A 19,015-nucleotide genomic window follows, 5' to 3' on the forward strand; every position below is an offset into this window, starting at 1 on the left:
TATGAATTGAGGGATTTGGATCACATACAGACAGACGAGTTTAGTTTAATTTAGCATAGTTATCGTCACGGACATTGTGGGCTTAAGGGTCTGTTCCTGTGTTGAACTTCAATGTTCAACAAATACCACCGGGAGGAAGACAGTGGAGAAAGTTATGAAATTTAACTAAAGATTTAAACTGATGTCCTTGCACTTTCTTTTTGTTGTTTTTCCAGAGTGATCCGGAGTTTATCCAGTGGAAGAAAGAATTAACGGAAGCTTTCAACGAAGCTCAGAGGGTGCTGCGGAGAGCCCCTAAGGTGCTGAACAAGTCACGTTCAGCAGTGGTAGAGCTGACCAAACCCCCACTCAGCCACAGGAACAGCAATGGGCTTTAGAAGAGAGCACTTATGTGTGAGTGGGGGAAGAGAAGCAAGAGACCAGAGGATGGTTTTGTGCAACTACTTCTATATCACCTCGTACGTGGTCCAGCGTGTTGTTATTAGTTAATTATATGATCCCACAAAACAGGGTATATATATATGTATAGATATATGTATATCTATATATATGCATACATGTATGTATATATGAATGTAAGACTTTCAGAGCAGTTTGGCTGTTTATTTTCTATTGGAAGTATTGATGAACGAGTGTAGCACCTGTTAAATGCAACCACAGTGATCGCCGTGGTTAATGAGCCAACTCCACAGGAAAGGACTGGAGGATGTTGCCAAATAATTTTGGAGAATTTATTTTGTCATGCGTCATTGCGCCCTGGTGGTGTTCTTTGCTTCATATCGGAGGGTCGAAGGAACTTTCATGTACAAAGCAAGTGGCTGACTGGACCGTTGTTTCAGTCACTGATTCACTCAACTTTATTTTGCGCCTGGACTCCAACATATCACAAAAGACATTTCGGTGGCTCATCCGTCGACATGTTTTTCCTGCTATCAAAATGTCAATTGGTGATATCTTCTGTCACCAGTGCACTATGTGCCAATCGTCATCTGTCCTGGGTTTATCTCAGTGTTTCAGACCCAGTGTCTTGCCACACATTTCTACCAGCTACTTCTTTTCATATGTACCCAATATTGGGTGATTGTAGACATCAGTTGGAAGATGGATTGTTTTATCTCCATGGTAACCAGGTGCCAATTCATTTCTTGGTTTCTGGAGCAGTTACATTTGATCCTTGTTACACAGACTGTGAAAAACAATGGTGCGTTGGTGCTTAATTCCCTCCACCCTGTCTCATATCCCTGCTGATTGCAACGTTTCCATGAAAGACGAGAAAATGATTGCGACCACACTGGATTACCAGGTTTCCAATGTGTTAATATTACTATCTCTCAGCAGTTAAGTTTTCACGGCTACTTGGATGTTGCTTTGTGGCCTGTTTTATTGATAGGATTTCACTGGTTGCTAGATATCAATACAGTCACATTTCATTGTCAAGTTTCCATGGATAACGAATGACAGTATATGGCTCAGTGTGTTTTGCTAAGTGTCTATGGTTACAAGATACATAACTATAGTTACTGATTCATGACTCATTGTGCTTCTGTGATGCCAGGTTCCAGCCATAGACTATTCTGCTATTGTTGGCAATTTTCTGTTACTATACTTAATTGGATGGTGATTAACAGATCTAGTTTGTTGCTGGTTTCCCTGAACTTAGATATTGGTCCAGAATTACTGGACTCCATCCATCATTAATTACTTGTGATAGTCTGAAGGATTTTGAAATCATTGCGTTGATGGGACATTGCCCCAACCTCCAACCTGAATCCTTTACTTCAGTGCAATAAAAATATTTAGGAATTCCTGAATTCTACAGTACTTCTGATCCACACAGCACATGATTTGTTTTGTAAAGTCTTTGCCCCGTTCCCACCATGAAGTGCAAAGTGCCAATGGACTTTACAAATTAAGGAAAATTTAAAACAGTGATTTAAGAGAAAGTAAAATATTTATCATAGATATTTCTGTGCAAGTGTACATAATGTTAAAAAAACTAATATACCAAGAATTCGTGATAACAATGAGAAAATCTGAAAATGGTGATTACATAGCATGAGTTGCTTTATCAACATGTCTTCTATGAACAGTGACAATGTATTATTACATCTTAATAATTGATCAGTTGCAACAAGGGTCAGCTATTAATCCGAATTTAGGGAGCAACATCAACGCTGAATTTTATTTTAAGTTGTATTTTGATTTAGTTACAGTACCACTAAAATGTTTAAACCTCATTTTGACTGTTAAAAAATACAAAAGTGATGAGTATAGTATTTTCTGGTTATGTTTTTGTTTAGGACCACTACATTTAGTGTGTACTGAAAAATAATAACAAGGATGGATTTGGCTCAAAATGTACCACAGCTGTTGCCATAGCCTATTGCTGCAATAGAAGGAGAAACAAAATAGTTTGAAAGTGTGTCAGGACTGATTGAGGTCATAACAATGAGTTCAGTTCCATTTGGAATGACGTCTTTGGCTTCTTCTTGGATAGTTGTCAGAGGCGGTGTTATATTTGGATGCATTGTTGAACCTAAATAGGGTTTCGGTTGCCTGATTTGAGTTAAGCTAATTGTTCGGTTGATTCTGAGGCCTACAATATGAAAGGGAGTTTAGGAAATATTTCCCACCCTTCAGAAACTTAATGCCCCATTTAATGGGTTGTTTCTCTTCCTCCAATCCTGTTTCTTCTTTTCTCCACCCCGCCGTATCCCTTGAAAGGAAATTTAAACATGCTTGCTCCATTCCACAGTGCCTCTGGAAATGTTTGTACCCAATTATTCAGACAGGTGATTAATTATTTTTCTCAGAATGAATCGAAGGTATTTATTCACAGAGGAACTATCTAAAGTTGGAGAAGTCAATGTTCATACCATTGTTCTCCAATTTTAGATAGTTCCTCTGTCCCTCTCTTCCCCTCCCCCTTCCCAGATCTCCCACTGTCTTCCTGTCTCCACCTATAATCCTTCCTTTGTCCCGCCCCCCTGACATCAGTCTGAAGAAGAGTCTCGACCCGAAACGTCGCCCATTCCTTCTCTCCTGAGATGCTGCCTGACCTGCTGAGTTACTCCAGCATTTTGTGAATAAATACCTTCGATTTGTACCAGCATCTGCAGTTATTTTCTTACATTTGTCAGTATGAAAATACCTTAAGACTTTTGATGTAATATTATCATGTTTGAACCTCAAAAAAGAAGATATTGGTGCATATAATTTGTTTCTTAAAGAGAGATACACACTGGGTCTCCTTTCGAAAAAGTACAGTACTATATGTAAATACAAAATTATGTTCACTGATTCAAGCCATTATCGTTCCCGCGTTTTACTTTGTTGGAGAAGCTATAAATAATAATGCACTTTGATCTTTGTAGTTTTAGGTTCAAAAATTATTTATGTATTCTGGATATTGACCGTTATCAGAAAATGTGGGATTGATGCAGGAAAGTGATGTTGAACTTGTGGAGTGTGTGAAAGTCCCATCTTCCCTGTCTACCTACCTTCTTCTGGGCTCTACCCAAGGACGCTTAGCAAACGTCAAAGATATATCCCACTAGCTTTTCACATTACACAGCATGGTTTTCGAGCACAATAAAAACCATGCACATTAAATTAGTTAACATTGTATAGCAACCATCAGTAATCTTTGTTACAGAGAGTGATTAGTTAACAGATTGTGACTAGTTAACATCATGACTCCTGGTTGATTCAATGATGCCTCATTGAAGATTAAAGGAAACCCTTCTCTGCATTGCCTCCAATGCAAATGTATTCCTGCATCAACATGGAGATCATGCTGCACACAGTGCTACTGGTGCGGTCTCACGTGACCTCTAAAGTAGTATCTAAACTTCCTTACTTTGTACCCATACCACGTGCAGTAAGCAATTGAAATTCCATTCATTCTATTTACATCCTGTATCCGCACACTTTTTGTTTCTGTCACATAACCATTGTAGTACGACATTTTGTAGTCACCATTTTAAAAAAAGGTATTGATCTTTCATTCTTCCTTCCAAAGTGGGTAACATAACATTTTCCTACTTAAAACTCCATCTGCTGAATTGTTGCCTCATCACTTAACATATTGAGATCCCTACGTGGGCTCTTCACAATGTGGACTAACTCATCAATCTTTGCATCATCACTAAATGTAGCTGATTTCTCTTCAGATTTATAGCTTTATTGTGTTATCACAATCTTAGTCATAGAGTCATACAGCATAGGAAAGTCCATTCAGCACAACTCGTCAATGCTGACCAAGTGCCCATCTATGCTAGTCCTATTTGGCCATCTTTGGCCCATATTTCTCTCACCCTTTCCTATCCAAAAATCTTTTTTTGATCCAAATATCTTTAAAATTATGTATTGGACCTGGCTCAACCATTTTCTTGGTATTTTGTTCTATATGTATTCCACACTCTGTGTAAAGTTGCCCCTCACGCCCCTTTTAAATCTTACCACTTAATTTAAATTTACACCCTCTAGTTTTTGATTCTCCCCTCCTTCGGAAAATAACTTTGTGCATTCACCTTAACTATGCCCTTCATGATTTTGTACCCCTCTATAAGGTTACCCTCGGTCTCCTATGCTCCAAGGAATAAAGACATAGCCTGCTCAATCTCTCCCTGTTGCTCAGGCAGGGTAACTAAAACTGAACACAACACTGACCAAGTGTGGCCTCACCAATGTTGTACAACATAACATCCCAACTCCCATACTCAATCCCTTAGATAATGAAGGCCAGCATACCAAAAGTCTTCTTCACAATGATGCCTGCCTGTCACACCACTTTCAGAGAACTGTACTTACACTCCAAGATTCCTCTGCTCCATGATATAGCCTTACCATTCACTATGAAAGTTCCACCCTGGTTAGTCTTCCCAAAATGCGACACCTTGTACCTATCTGAATTAAACGGGTTTGGCCATTCCTCTACCACTTGCCCGGCAAATCTGAATCCCGCTGTAAATTTTGAGCACAATCGACGATACCACATATTTTACTGTCATCTGCAAACTTGCTAACCATGCCTTGTGTGTTCTCATCCAAATTATTTATACAACATGATGAACAACAGTGGACCCAGCACAGGTAGCTTAGGTGAAGTGTAGAGATGCAACTGCAGGAAAGGTGGAGTACCACATCTCATGATAAAGGATATGACTGCAGAATCCTCCAATGTCTGAGGCTATTAATGTTTGAGTCACCTTTGCTCCGAGACATACTGCAATCATTTATGATGAAGGAGACCACCATATCTCCTTCACATTCTAACTTTCATCCCAGGTTTGGAAACCTGCTTGTTTAGGAGAGGACCTTCCAGTGAATTGAGCCAGCAAGGAGCAGGATGAGATGTCTGTCTGCCTTCGAAACCCTAATGTAGGAGATTCCCCTGTGGAGTACCAAAGAATCTATACCCTCCATTTTCCAGAAAGAAAGCCACATTACCTTCACAACCAATTGTTTTAACGTACGCACCCGCCTCTGGTGATCTATTTTGGTAGTGTATGGCAAGTTACTGAAGTCATGAAGCTCAGGGTACACAGCAGCCTAGACCATGCTGTGCTCGCAGTCACTCTATACAGCTGGGAAAGCCATAAGTTTAAATAAGTTTAAAACCATGGCTTAGGGTGAAGAATAACAAATAAAGAGAAAATTGCAAATGCTGGAAATTCGAAACAGAAACAGAAAATGCTAAACAGAATTACCGAACAGTTTTACCAGTGCATTCAAAGGGAATGATTTTTATTCACAAAATGCTGGAGTAACTCAGCAGGTCAGGCAGCATCTTGGGAGAGAAGGAATGGGTGACGTTTCGGGTCGAGACCCTTCTTCAGACTGATGTCAGGGGGGAATGAGTTAGTTATATTGTGTGTGATATATCTTTACCATCAGTAACAGGATGGTATTAATGCTAGAGAGAATTGGGTGTAATATGCAGTGAATGACAGCTAATGTTTAGATTGCACCAATTATAAATTTATAAAAACAATTATGTCAGGTAAAAATTGTATTGATTTATGATTGGTCTTGAGGTTCTGACATGCTAATAATCCCACCAGCCACCATGCAGATTGTTCCAATTTCTCTACATCCCGAGGATGACACTCAGTTTTGAACAATCATTCAAGTTTCAAACTACTCACACTTATTTCCATTCAGTGATAAAGTATGTATGAATCTGAATAAATTAAGAGTTTGAGATTGTTGAATCTCAATACTTCAAGTACATCAAAGTTTAGCTGTTCCATGTGTTCATTTCATTTGGTTGTTCTTGCATCCTCACAGTGATGTAACCCCTCAACTGGTGACATTCCTATTGCTAATGAGGTAAATCCAGTGGAATTATTTCATAAGCATGCAAGGCACTGTGGGATCTTCGTTGGAGGAAAACAATAAGCCGATTTAGCTAAATGATCCCTCCTGCAACTTGTACAAACTCTGTACCAAGTTTTGTTCTTAAAAAATGCCAAAAGCTAGTCTGTAATAATTCTCATTCATCGGCACAACACATGTAAGCTAACTCCAAACAAGTGAGCCATGTAATTTACACCTCTGAGTAAGTGTGATTCCATCTCTATGATCATAAAATACTCCGAAAACTCCCTGCTTCTGCCATGCACAACCATCTCTTCACCCTGCAGACAGATAGTGCAACAGTGTCACTAATGGGGTGATCATGCTGAGAAGTTAAACTAAGCACCAAATCCAGGGGTGAGGGCAGATTCTTCAGTGAAAATTACATTTTAATTGTGTTCTTTGTGAAGTTCAAATTGTCGGGCAGTAGCAATGAATCAATGCTTTATGGCTTCAGCTTGTGGTAGATTTTGTGCCTTTTGAGTCTTTGCACAATGAATAAATTGATTAATTCAAAAAAAATTGTAATTATCATTAGTTCTGCAAGATTTATTTCAACTTTAATATCATATTTTTGCACCAGTTTTCAGGGATGTGAAAGAAGCTGCTTTGCATTAATGAGGCTGTCTAAATCGGGTTAATTCCTGTACTTTTTACTGCTGAAGAAATGCTTTAAGGATGTACTAGGAGTTGCAGCATTTCTAGTGGTGGCCCACGTGGTTTAAAAGTCAGGTGTTTTATCCCTATTGCTAAACCCAAGGTTCAAACATGAAGCTCCATGAAGCAAGGATGAAGCTGGGGGTGGTGGTTGGGGAGAGGGACTATTTCAGGCAGGAACGATTATCAGCCATCATGCTTGACCTGTTTTCATCATGAATCTTATATTATTTAAGAAATGTGTTTTGCATAATTTACGAGCATGCCGAAGCTCGATCCTGGCGATCAGGCTCTGCTCCTCTTTATGCCCATGACAATCAACCTGCAGCACACTGGAGACCCTCAAAGGGGCTCCAGACTATTTGGGCTCAGGGATGTGCACACTCTATTGTTTATCATGGAGGTTTTTAATTCGAATGCAGATGAATTTCCACATAGAAAGTGGCTGGTTTGTAATCAAGATTGTTTAAGACAAATGAGAGGAAGGTCACTTGATAATGTTTTACTTGGGGCATAATTAAAAGTAAGTAAGTTAAAGCTGATGAAGCTTGCACAGTCTCAATATTGCCCATCACATAACCTTTTGCTGTTTATTTTGGGTCAATTGTATTGAAAAAAGGTGCAGAGCACCACGGCTGGAATGATCTAGGGATAGGCTTGTCTCCAGGTGTGTTCAGTCGGACACATGCATCACAGTGTACGCTGGTACAAGCCCACATTAGCCCCCACGAAGATATGCTGCATCTTCAACTTCTATACTGTGCTTGAATTTAAAAAAAAGAAAAAAACGTTTTTTAAGCTTTTGTCTATTGACTGAATCTTGTTGTTATTATATCAGATGATGTATATAGTCTGGGAAAAAAGAAGCATCTTATTTGCAGAATGTCTGACCTCTTCCCTCCCTTTCTCCCCCATTCACTGACCCTCTGGTCTTTGATCTGCATCTTTTCAAACGGTGTCTATCCTGTTGTGTAATGGATTCAGCTGTAATTTTTTTGGTGGCATGAACGTGGATGAACTATCTTCAGTGTAAAATTCGGAATCGGTGGGGGGGAAGGGACAAGAAAGACATGTTATGTTATTTATTTGTGAAACTGTCCGTTTGACATCATTGTGACATTCTGACATTCCAAACTGAACTCTTGTCTGAATTATTACGGTGCATGTGGTCGTACTTTATTGCTTATCTGATTCTTTGAATCTTCTTGTGGTTTTTTATGAATTGAAGTGTGAAGATTCAAACGGACATTCTCTCCTCTGGTGAAACACTTAGTAATGCCAACATGTAACTGAGCCATCCTTAGGAACAGGAGAAGACATTTAAAGCCCTCAACTTAGTAATGCGTTCTGTCATTCAGTGAGACCTGTATTAATCCAACTACTTTGGGTCTGAATGCCATTAGCCAGCAAAATCTATCCTTCCCATTGTTTAACAGGAGATAGATCTGATGCTCTCTTTAAGGGTTCTACACTAGCATCACCCTTTCCATTGAGGCATTCCCTGTCTTCTTCTGAATGGAGAACAATGTTCATTTTCCTGTCTCTAGAAAAATGATTTGATCAGCCATTTTGGCAGCTGAGACTCTTAGAGTGGCTTGTAAAAAAAAAATCAACATTAACCCATTTAAGTGCTTTCCAATGAATGCCCTCTGAAAAGTAGATGTGTGGGTATTATAATAAATTGGTTCTGATTTTGTTTCCTCCTGTTCCAGATATAAGAGTGACCACTTATCTAACATAGTTGTGGGATATTAACTGCTAATAGAAGTGTACCCCAGGATTTTTTTTCAAGGGGAGTGGAGAGAAAAGTGGAAGAAAGGATTTTGTATACTTCTGATGTGAAACGTGGCATTTATCATAACGATGCCTGAATCTTCCTAGCTGTTCAGACCAAGTTGGTTTTATAAAGGTAGTACTGATGAGATATTAATTTATAAAGCACCTTATCACATCAAAATATCTCAAAGCACTTTACCAAATTGATAACTGTTTGAGCATAATGACTCATTGGAATACCATTGTGGTTTTGTGTACTGAGAAGAATATTCAGTTTGCATAAGCAAGGGTGAAAAAACAATATTAAAGTGTTAGTCTGCCTGCAATTCTTCAATTTGGTCCATGCCTCTCTTATGCCACTTACTAATTTAGGCGGCAACAATCCTGCCTAAAATGATAACCAGGTTTCATTTGAACAAAGGTAAGCTTGTTTAATTGGTATACTGAACACTGCTCTCCCTCAGTTAAATGCAAGTGTTATTACATGTGAACCCCTGCCACAAACTAAGTGCTGGAAACTGTGCTAAAACCGTTAGCCCACTTGTTGGTTGAAACTCATTCGAGATTTTTGGTTTGAGAATTTACACACTGCACCATTCACCACACAACTTGTTTGTTTCATTTTTTAACAGAATGGTCTGGAAATCCATTTTCACTGACCAAATTTGCGCAAATGCCACACCTCAGTTTCCATTTTGCTACATACTTCAATGAATCATTTCATATTTTTTACCAACTAATGTAATTGTTCTTGCAAAGAGAGGGAAGGTGCTTATTGTTAGTAGGATTTTTATTTCCAATTAAAGATAAGTACACAAGCTAGTGAATGCAATGGTCATAGTTTACTCTGAACATCTCAGTGTGCACACTGTATAGGGGCCCATCACACCACAACACAAGGCTGGACTTGTACTTGGTTCACATGGTAATTTCAGTATGTTATATCCCTTAACTTTGGGATTTATAAGTGCAGGTCAGTAGTTCTATAAGAAATGAAAACAGACGGCTTCACCATCAATGTATACAATTTTTAATTGCTTAACAGCATTTCTCAGATCTTGCTATCATTAGCAGCAGTTTCTGGATAAGGAAACTTTTAATCTACCAACGACAGAAAAGTTCAGACCAATAACTAATTTTGTAGCTTATGCTAATCAGATACAGCCTTTCTCAATTGTACAAACATGGCCAAGTAAAGTACCTCTCAAATCAGTGAACACAAAACCTCAGAAGTTGGCACCATTAAAGCTTATCAAAGGATATAGGTCAGACTCAAAGAGTAGATGCTGACGGAGCTGCAAACATTTCACAACAGGAGAGTGGCTGGCTCATCGTTGCTGCATGGATGTTACAGCTCCAGATCAGCTGATTTCACTTTAACAACCGTGTGGAACATTATTGTTGTGTACACTCAATCACTCATCTGGATGGTAAGTATCATTGAAATCTCCACTTGAGTACAACAGTCTACTTTGACAGTCCAAGGAGGGTGCTGCTTTTTCAGATGAGTCTTAACTGGTTGTGTAAATAAAACGTGGTTTTAACCAATATCAGTCAAATGGCTATCTGTCCATTTTCATTTTTCTGTTCGTGAGAGCATTTTGCTTTGGAATTGGCTGCAGCACTTCCTACTTTGCAACAGTGCACTTCAAAAAACGCATTGGTTGTGAAGAGTTTTGAGGCATCCCGAGTGGTCCTCTCGCATGTTTGGCTGTGGATGAAATTCTCGATGGTAAAATTCCTAGTGGACAGTTTTACCTGGAGTTAGGAACATGCGCAGGGCAGCAACGAGCAACTGTGCCAACAAGATCTGTCGCTGCAACCTACCAGCAAGACTGACAGAGGTGCAAGGGCTGGAAGCAAATCCTTTTCCTTGTCCGCCCTGCTCCCAGTGGAGTAAATGTGCCTTCTGTGACCAGTCATCTTTTATCTCTTGTAGCCCTAAGTTGAATTCTCAGGAGCCTAGAAAAATCACTCTGAATCACTCCCTTGAAGTAACAAGATGGTGCAGAGATGAGGTGGGATAGTGAAAAATTGAGCAAAAGTCCATGAAATGTAAAAAAGGAGAGTAGAAATGGAGTAGAGTCTCTTGATATTACTCAATAAGATCCTTCAGAGATGAACTTTGGAGCCAGTACTTTTTAAAAATACCTGTACACAGCATCACTCATCAAACAATCTGATATTTGATTCATTCAGGCTTTGGGTTTCTCACCTTCACTTGGAGTTCATTCTGAATTATGTGGAGGGTGCATGTCCAATGAACTTTCCATTCTATTTCTTCATTCCCAATAATGGGAAATTAGAGTGAGGTAATTCAGGTATAAGGCAAACAGTGTAAATGTTGAACAATGGAGCCCAGATTAAATGAAAATAAAGTCACCTGCCATCTTCAGCCAAGAAGTGAGTTTAGGTAATATCCAATGAGCATAGATTCAGAACACAAAATTGAGGCGTTTTAGCAATAAATTAAAGAGCAGGGAGACTCCAAGTATTACTGATTTGCAAATAAACGTACAACTGTGGAGGGTACAGTTTTAAATAATGATATAGCCCATTAATATATAAACTGAAAAAATGTTATGTCACATTAAAATCTGCAATGTTAAAGTGGTTAGCTGAAGCTCTGAGCCACATTGTCAAGTCAACTTTATGTGTCACATACATATACAAGATGTGCAGTGAAATGAAAGTGGCAACGCCTGCGGATTGTGCTAAAACTACAAAACAGAATAGAAAAAATAAATTTAACACAAAAAATAAATTAATACAGTAAATTAAATTAGTCCCTGGTGATATGAGAGTTAACAGTCCTGATGGTCTGTGGGAAGAAACTCCGTCTCATCCTCTCTGTTTTCACAGCATGACAGCGGAGGCGTTTGCCTGACCGTAGCAGCTGGAACAGTCTTGCTGGGATGGTAGGGGTCCCCCATAATGTTGCTGGCTCTGGATGTGCACCTCCTGATGTATAGGTCCTGCAGGGGGGCGAGTGTAGTTCCCATAGTGCATTGACAAATTTGGATGTGGTTTGATGGAATCTGAAGGAATCATTGACACCTTTCACCTTGGCCATTGTGGCCCATTGAAATTGGATTTGATGACTTAAGGAATTCACGGCCAATAAAGCATTTTTGATTCAATGATCAACTTGTTTTTTAACAGGGATAACTTGATTAAGACTAGATGAGAAGCCTTTGCCCTTGTACAAACATGATAAGCAACCTTCATATCCAAATAATGTGGCAGTCCAAGGCATGGTTTAATATTTTGTTGACTAAACTTATGGGTAGTATTCCTTGGACTGGAGTGTCAATGTAGACCAGTTCATGAATTACAATCTCCTTACTTAAGATAAGAATTCCAAAGCAATCTAAAGGCCAATAGGAGAAGGGTCCATCTGGTTTGCATCTTGTTTGAGAATGCTTGATATTAACAATCATGAATGATTTATTACTTTAAACCAAGAAAACAGCTTTATGCCAAACCTGGTTTCAAAACTAAATTTAAAAACAAAACAAAACAAGGATTGAAAAATAATAAATCATTTATTGCAAAGCAGTACATCAGGAAAGTTGCCCGTCAATACTCCACATCGTTACCCCATTCTCAAAGAGTACAGCTGCAAGCACTGTTTCACTGTGAAACCGGGGGAAATTGCAATTATTCGGTTTTCTCATAGTTTGAAAGGCTGCAGATAGTAATTTTTCATTGAATTGTGTGTTTCCTTTATCATTTTTTTCAATGCCTCCCCTCTCAATGTCTCTTCCAATCTGTTTTGTTTCACTCTGCTGTTATATATAACATATAACAACTACAGCATGGAAACAGGCCTGTCCGGCCCTACCAGTCCACGCCGACCATTCTCCCTGACCTAGTCTCATCTACCTGCACTCAGACCATAACCCTCCAATCCCCTCCTATCCATATACCTATCCAATTTACTCTTAAATAATAAAATCGAGCCAGCCTCCACCACTTCCACCGGAAGCCCATTCCATACAGCCACAACCCTCTGAGTAAAGAAGTTCCCCCTCATGTTACCCCTAAACCTTTGTCCCTCAATTCTGAAGCTATGTCCCCTTGTTGGAATCTTCCCCACTCTCAAAGGGAAAAGCCTACCCACGTCAACTCTGTCCGTCCCTCTCAAAATTTTAAAAACCTCTATCAAGTCCCCCCTCAACCTTCTACGCTCCAAAGAATAAAGACCCAACCTGTTCAACCTCTCTCTGTAGCCTAAGTGCTGAAACCCAGGCAACATTCTAGTAAATCTCCTCTGTACCCTCTCCATTTTGTCGACATCCTTCCTATAATTTGGCGACCATACTCCAGATTTGGCCTCACCAATGCCCTGTACAATTTCAACATTACATCCCAACTTCTATACTCGATGCTCTGATTTATAAAGGCAAGCATACCAAACGCCTTCTTCACCACCCTATCCACATGAGATTCCACCTTCAGGGAACAATGCACAGTTATTCCCAGATCCCTCTGTTCCACTGCATTCCTCAATTCCCTACCATTTACCCTGTACGTCCTATTTTGATTTGTCCTACCAAAATGCAGCACCTCACACTTATCAGCATTAAACTCCATCTGCCATCTTTCAGCCCACCCTTCCAAAAGGCCCAAGTCTCTCTGTAGACTTTGAAAATCTACCTCACTATCAACTACTCCACCTATCTTAGGTTCAAGATTGCTACAATCATTGCTGTACATGTTCAATAACTGATGTCCATACTTTGAAGATGCTCCATTTGCACAATTCCTTTCTGAACACACATTCTTCATGAGAAAGGGGGGGGGGGGGGGGAAGACAGCTATATAGCACCTCTGACCACTGCAGGACATATTACACTTCACTCGCAAGAAGTAATCAAAGTGTACGCTCTTACGACATCAGAAATGTCACATTAATTTATACATGCAGAGAATGTATGACCAACAAAATGAACGATGGGTGATGTTGCTGGGATAAATATTAGCTGGACAATGAGAGAACTTCCTTGCTTGTCTTCAATAATGTCTTGAAATATTTATAAATGATGGAAGAGGCGAGATGGATTGTTGGTTGAAAGTTTAAATTAAAAGACAACATTTCCAACGTACAGTATTCCCTTAACTAAACTGAGAGGTCCGCCTTGGCTTTATGCTCAAATGTTTGAAGTAGCATTGAACACACCTTCTGATTCAAAGATGAGAGAAGCACTAACTTAAGCCACAGCTAACACTGAATATCACAAGCTCTTCTCAAAGCTCCAGGTAATCTCATTACCTCTCCGAATCTCAATGTTGGCTAATATTATTGAGCATTCACTTTGGCTACCTTCTACTTTTTAAAATGTAATCATTGAAAGATCTACATTCAGCTCTTCAACCAAAAACTTAACCTCACTTTCCCATCCTCCCGTTCCCATGCCGCCTCATCACTAATCTCGTGCTTTTCCTGCATTAATCAGTTGAATAACTGGATTTCCACCTCGACTAAGACTGCACAGGCCCTTGTGTGATTCAACTTTGGTTCACTCTTTCCTTGACAATATAACCTGGACTTTCACATTCTTCTCAGCCATCTGACCATCAAATGCACCTTTGCAACCATTGTGATTCCATTCCTTGCTGTCTCATGTTTGATTTATATTATCTTTTTCTCGCGTACCAGCAGAACATTATAGTACTCAAAGGTTTTATCAATTGCAGAACTCCAAGTAGTTATTTAAATCCACCCATTCACTGACAAAGTTCATAAAAACTGATGAGCTGGCATGCATACTGTATGTGAAATCAAACACAGGTTTACCTTTTCAACACTCTTTTATTCCAGCTTAGCTGGTTTGATACAATACATTCATTGTTAACGTGTATCGTCTTTCCGCTGCCCGGTTAGCAGGACCTCGGTACATGTGACAATAAACTAAACTAAACTTATTTTAAAGCTTACTATTGTTCATCATCACAAGGCTAAAGACACCCGGTTCTGATTTCAAGGGAAGCAATCCATACCAACCCTCATCCACCACCTTCCGAATTGATCGGGTGATGAATCCCAGTATGTGTATTCACGTTATCCCATTTATCCGAATTGAGCTTTGACTGGGTACCTGGTCTGTCATTATACAATCCACGTAATCGTCCAAAATAACATCACCTCCCTGCCTCATCACAGGATGATAGAAGCTCTCCTTCGTGCCTTTCTGATTTACCAGACTTCACTCTCCACGTACTAACTGCTACCTCCAACGCTCCATCCTCTGTTATCTACAAATTTTACAAGATTCTTTTGCCAAAATCCTACCCTGCAACAAATTTTATTTACCTAAACTTGACTCCAAATACCTCAACCCAATTATTTCTTAATCCCAGTTTCTCCCTGGTCATTCTTCACTCTACCTCGTGTTTACACTGCCCAACTTTCTGGACTGAATTGCTGACTGTTTTACATATTATTAATAGACGATGTTCAGACAAATTGGCTTGGGACCACAGTTCCCTTCATTCTGCCACTCCATGAATCTCTAGTTTTCACAACTATTCCTGCCCAAAGCATTTACACATCTTTTTACTTATAATTTCATCCACTTTCATTAACGGTTTCCCTTTCACTATTTACAATAGTATAGGAGCAGCAATTATCCTGAATCTAAGGATGGATCCCGACCACGACATGGTCCCGTTGACCAGTTGAGTTGCTCCAGCGCTTTGTTTTGTTGCTCAAGGGTCCAATTTCTGCAGGCTCTTCTGTCTTAATTGTCCTAATGTATCCCTGTCCACTGCAGGAATTCTGAGATGCAGAGATATCATTTGCGAAGGCAGTCCCAATGAAGCATCCAGAGATTATAACCAGTTTCAAACATCAGTACTAGATATCGTTGTGAATGAATAGGAACAGGAGCACTTGCATTTTGTTTTCTGAAGCCATATTCGCTGTTTTTCGAAATATTCGAAATTTTAATCTTAGGAACGATGGAATAAGAACATAGTTTAGCTCCTGGTTACACACAGCAAGCACTTTGTGGCCTAAATGATAACATTTGTATATTTTTCAACTGAATTTCATACATATCTAAATAATTCTATTTTAAGAAGCAAAATGCAAATACATTCAACATTTTAAAGACCGTGGTTTCAAACATTTGTTTCCATATCACTTGATTCAGATAGAACCCTTGCAGGCAGAGACACTGCATTACGTTAATGAAAGGTTTATTAAAAATATCAAACAATCTGATTTAAGGTTATTATTTTGGATACAGGAAGCTTAAAGATGTATATAAATCGAGCTTTGTTTTGCAAATTATCTGCTAAATAATTGCTTGCTTCTGTGTAATTAAATATGGTGTAAATAAATTTGATCATTAGTGTTAGCCTGAATATTTGGTCTTATACCATTTTGGAGAATGCAGGAGTAAAGTGATGGTTAATTCAAACCTGAGCATTTCAATATATGAGAAGTGATTAATCAATAGTACCCACTCCATGACATTGTAGATTTGGGGGAAAAGAGACATTTTTAACAATAGACAATAGGTGCAGGAGTAGGCCATTCAGCCCTTCGAGCCAGCACCGCCATTCAATGCGATCATGGCTGATCACTCTCAATCAGTACCCCGTTCCTGCCTTCTCCCCATACCCCCTCACTCCGCTATCCTTAAGAGCTCTATCCAGCTCTCTCTTGAAAGCATCCAACGAACTGGCCTCCACTGCCTTCTGAGGCAGAGAATTCCACACCTTCACCACTCTCTGACTGAAAAAGTTCTTCCTCATCTCCGTTCTAAATGGCCTACCCCTAATTCTTAAACTGTGGCCCCTTGTTCTGGACTCCCCCAACATTGGGAACATGTTTCCTGCCTCTAATGTGTCCAATCCCCTAATTATCTTATATGTTTCAATAAGATCCCCCCTCATCCTTCTAAATTCCAGTGTATACAAGCCTAATTGCTCCAGCCTTTCAACATACGACAGTCCCGCCATTCCGGGAATTAACCTAGTGAACCTACGCTGCACGCCCTCAATAGCAAGAATATCCTTCCTCAAATTTGGAGACCAAAACTGCACACAGTACTCCAGGTGCAGTCTCACCAGGGCCCGGTACAACTGTAGAAGGACCTCTTTGCTCCTATACTCAACTCCTCTTGTTACGAAGGCCAACATTCCATTGGCTTTCTTCACTGCCTGCTGTACCTGCATGCTTCCTTTCAGTGACTGATGCACTAGGACACCCAGATCTCGTTGAACATCCCCTCTTCCTAACTTGACACCATTCAGATAATAATCTGCCTTTCTATTCTTACTTCCAAAGTGAATAAGCTCACACTTATCTACATTAAACTGCATCTGCCATGTATCCGCCCACTCACACAACCTGTCCAAGTCACCCTGCAGCCTTATTGCATCTTCCTCACAATTCACACTACCCCCCAGCTTAGTATCATCTGCAAATTTGCTAATGGTACTTTTAATCCCTTCATCTAAGTCATTAATGTATATCGTAAATAGCTGGGGTCCCAGCACCGAACCTTGCGGTACCCCACTGGTCACTACCTGCCATTCCGAAAGGGACCCATTTATCCCCACTCTTTGCTTTCTGTCTGTCAACCAATTGTCTATCCATGTCAGTACCCTACCCCCAATACCATGTGCTCTAATTTTGCCCACTAATCTCCTATGTGGGACCTTGTCGAAGGCTTTCTGAAAGTCGAGGTACACCACATCCACCGACTCTCCCCTGTCAATTTTCCTAGTTACATCCTCAAAAAATTCCAGTAGATTTGTCAAGCATGATTTCCCCTTCGTAAATCCATGCTGACTCGGAATGATCCCGTTACTGCTATCCAAATGCTCAGCAATTTCGTCTTTTATAATTGACTCTAGCATCTTCCCCACCACTGATGTCAGACTAACTGGTCTATAATTACCCGTTTTCTCTCTCCCTCCTTTCTTAAAAAGTGGGATAATATTTGCTATCCTCCAATCCACAGGAACTGATCCTGAATCTATAGAACATTGAAAAATGATCTCCAATGCTTCCACTATTTCTAGAGCCACCTCCTTAAGTACCCTGGGATGCAGACCATCAGGCCCTGGGGATTTATCAGCCTTCAGTCCCATCAGTCTACCCAAAATCATTTCCTGCCTAATGTGTATTTCCTTCAGTTCCTCCATCACCCTAGGTTCTCTGGCCCCTAGAACATTTGGGAGATTGTGTGTATCTTCCTCAGTGAAGACAGATCCAAAGTAACGGTTTAACTCGTCTGCCATTTCTTTGTTCCCCATAATAAATTCCCCTGCTTCTGTCTTCAAGGGACCCACATTTGCCTTGACTATTTTTTTCCTCTTCACGTACCTAAAAAAACTTTTGCTATCCTCCTTTATATTATTGGCTAGTTTACCCTCGTACCTCATCTTTTCTCCCCGTATTGCCTTTTTAGTTAACTTTTGTTGCTCTTTAAAAGAGTCCCAATCCTCTGTCTTCCCACTCTTCTTTGCTATGTTATACTTCCTCTCCTTAATTTTTATGCTGTCTTTGACTTCCCTTGTCAGCCACAGGTGTCTCTTACTCCCCTTAGAGTCTTTCCGCCTCTTTGGAATAAATTCATCCTGCAACCTCTGCATTATTCCCAGGAATACCTGCCATTGCTGGGGATTTATCAGCCTTCAGTCCCATCAGTCTACCCAAAACCATTTCCTGCCTAATGTGGATTTCCTTCAGTTCCTCCATCACCCTAGGTTCTCCGGCCCCTAGAACATTTGGGAGATTGTGTGTATCTTCCTCAGTAATGTTTTTGATGACTTCCTAAAGTACTTTTCTAAAGTAATCCATGGTCTGCAGTGCATTCACTGGCTTGATATAGGAGAAACTGTGGAGTAAAATTCAGCGGAGTGACCAGAATGAAGGTAGCAGAGATCTCGGGGGAAGGCAACGGCAGCACTTGGAGCATTCCTGTTGCACGTGGCTCCATACTTACAAAACCTATCTTACAGTTTGAGGCAGACACTGGGCATTGGTCCACAAGATAGTTTTTTTTATGACTGCAGTCAGAATCAGCTGTTTCATGATAAATTTAGATTTTAAATGAAATTATGTCATTAATTCTGATTCTCCATAAATGCAGTCTGACCTGCGGAGTATTTCTAGCATTATTTGTTCTAGTTTAGCATTTTTAGTACTTTGCTTTTCAATTACAACATGTTGAGTATGTGTCTCAGATTAAACACACCCTCA

At 39.9% G+C, this 19,015-nt stretch overlaps 1 protein-coding gene across 2 annotated transcripts in view; it reads left to right on the plus strand.

Moving 5' to 3' along the window:
• The window catches only part of grk3 (G protein-coupled receptor kinase 3), a 185,863-nt gene extending 175,655 nt beyond the window's left edge, over nucleotides 1-10,208 (plus strand). For both annotated transcript variants that reach the window (XM_078421459.1, XM_078421460.1), the window contains one exon: nucleotides 216-10,208. In XM_078421459.1, the coding sequence (XP_078277585.1) occupies nucleotides 216-377 (162 nt within the window). In that variant the 3' untranslated portion in view covers nucleotides 378-10,208. The remainder of the gene's footprint in view (nucleotides 1-215) is intronic.
• The last annotated feature ends 8,807 nt before the right edge of the window (nucleotides 10,209-19,015 follow it).

The sequence above is a fragment of the Rhinoraja longicauda genome, chromosome 25 (genome assembly GCF_053455715.1).
Source record: "Rhinoraja longicauda isolate Sanriku21f chromosome 25, sRhiLon1.1, whole genome shotgun sequence".
Lineage (NCBI taxonomy): Eukaryota > Metazoa > Chordata > Chondrichthyes > Rajiformes > Arhynchobatidae > Rhinoraja > Rhinoraja longicauda.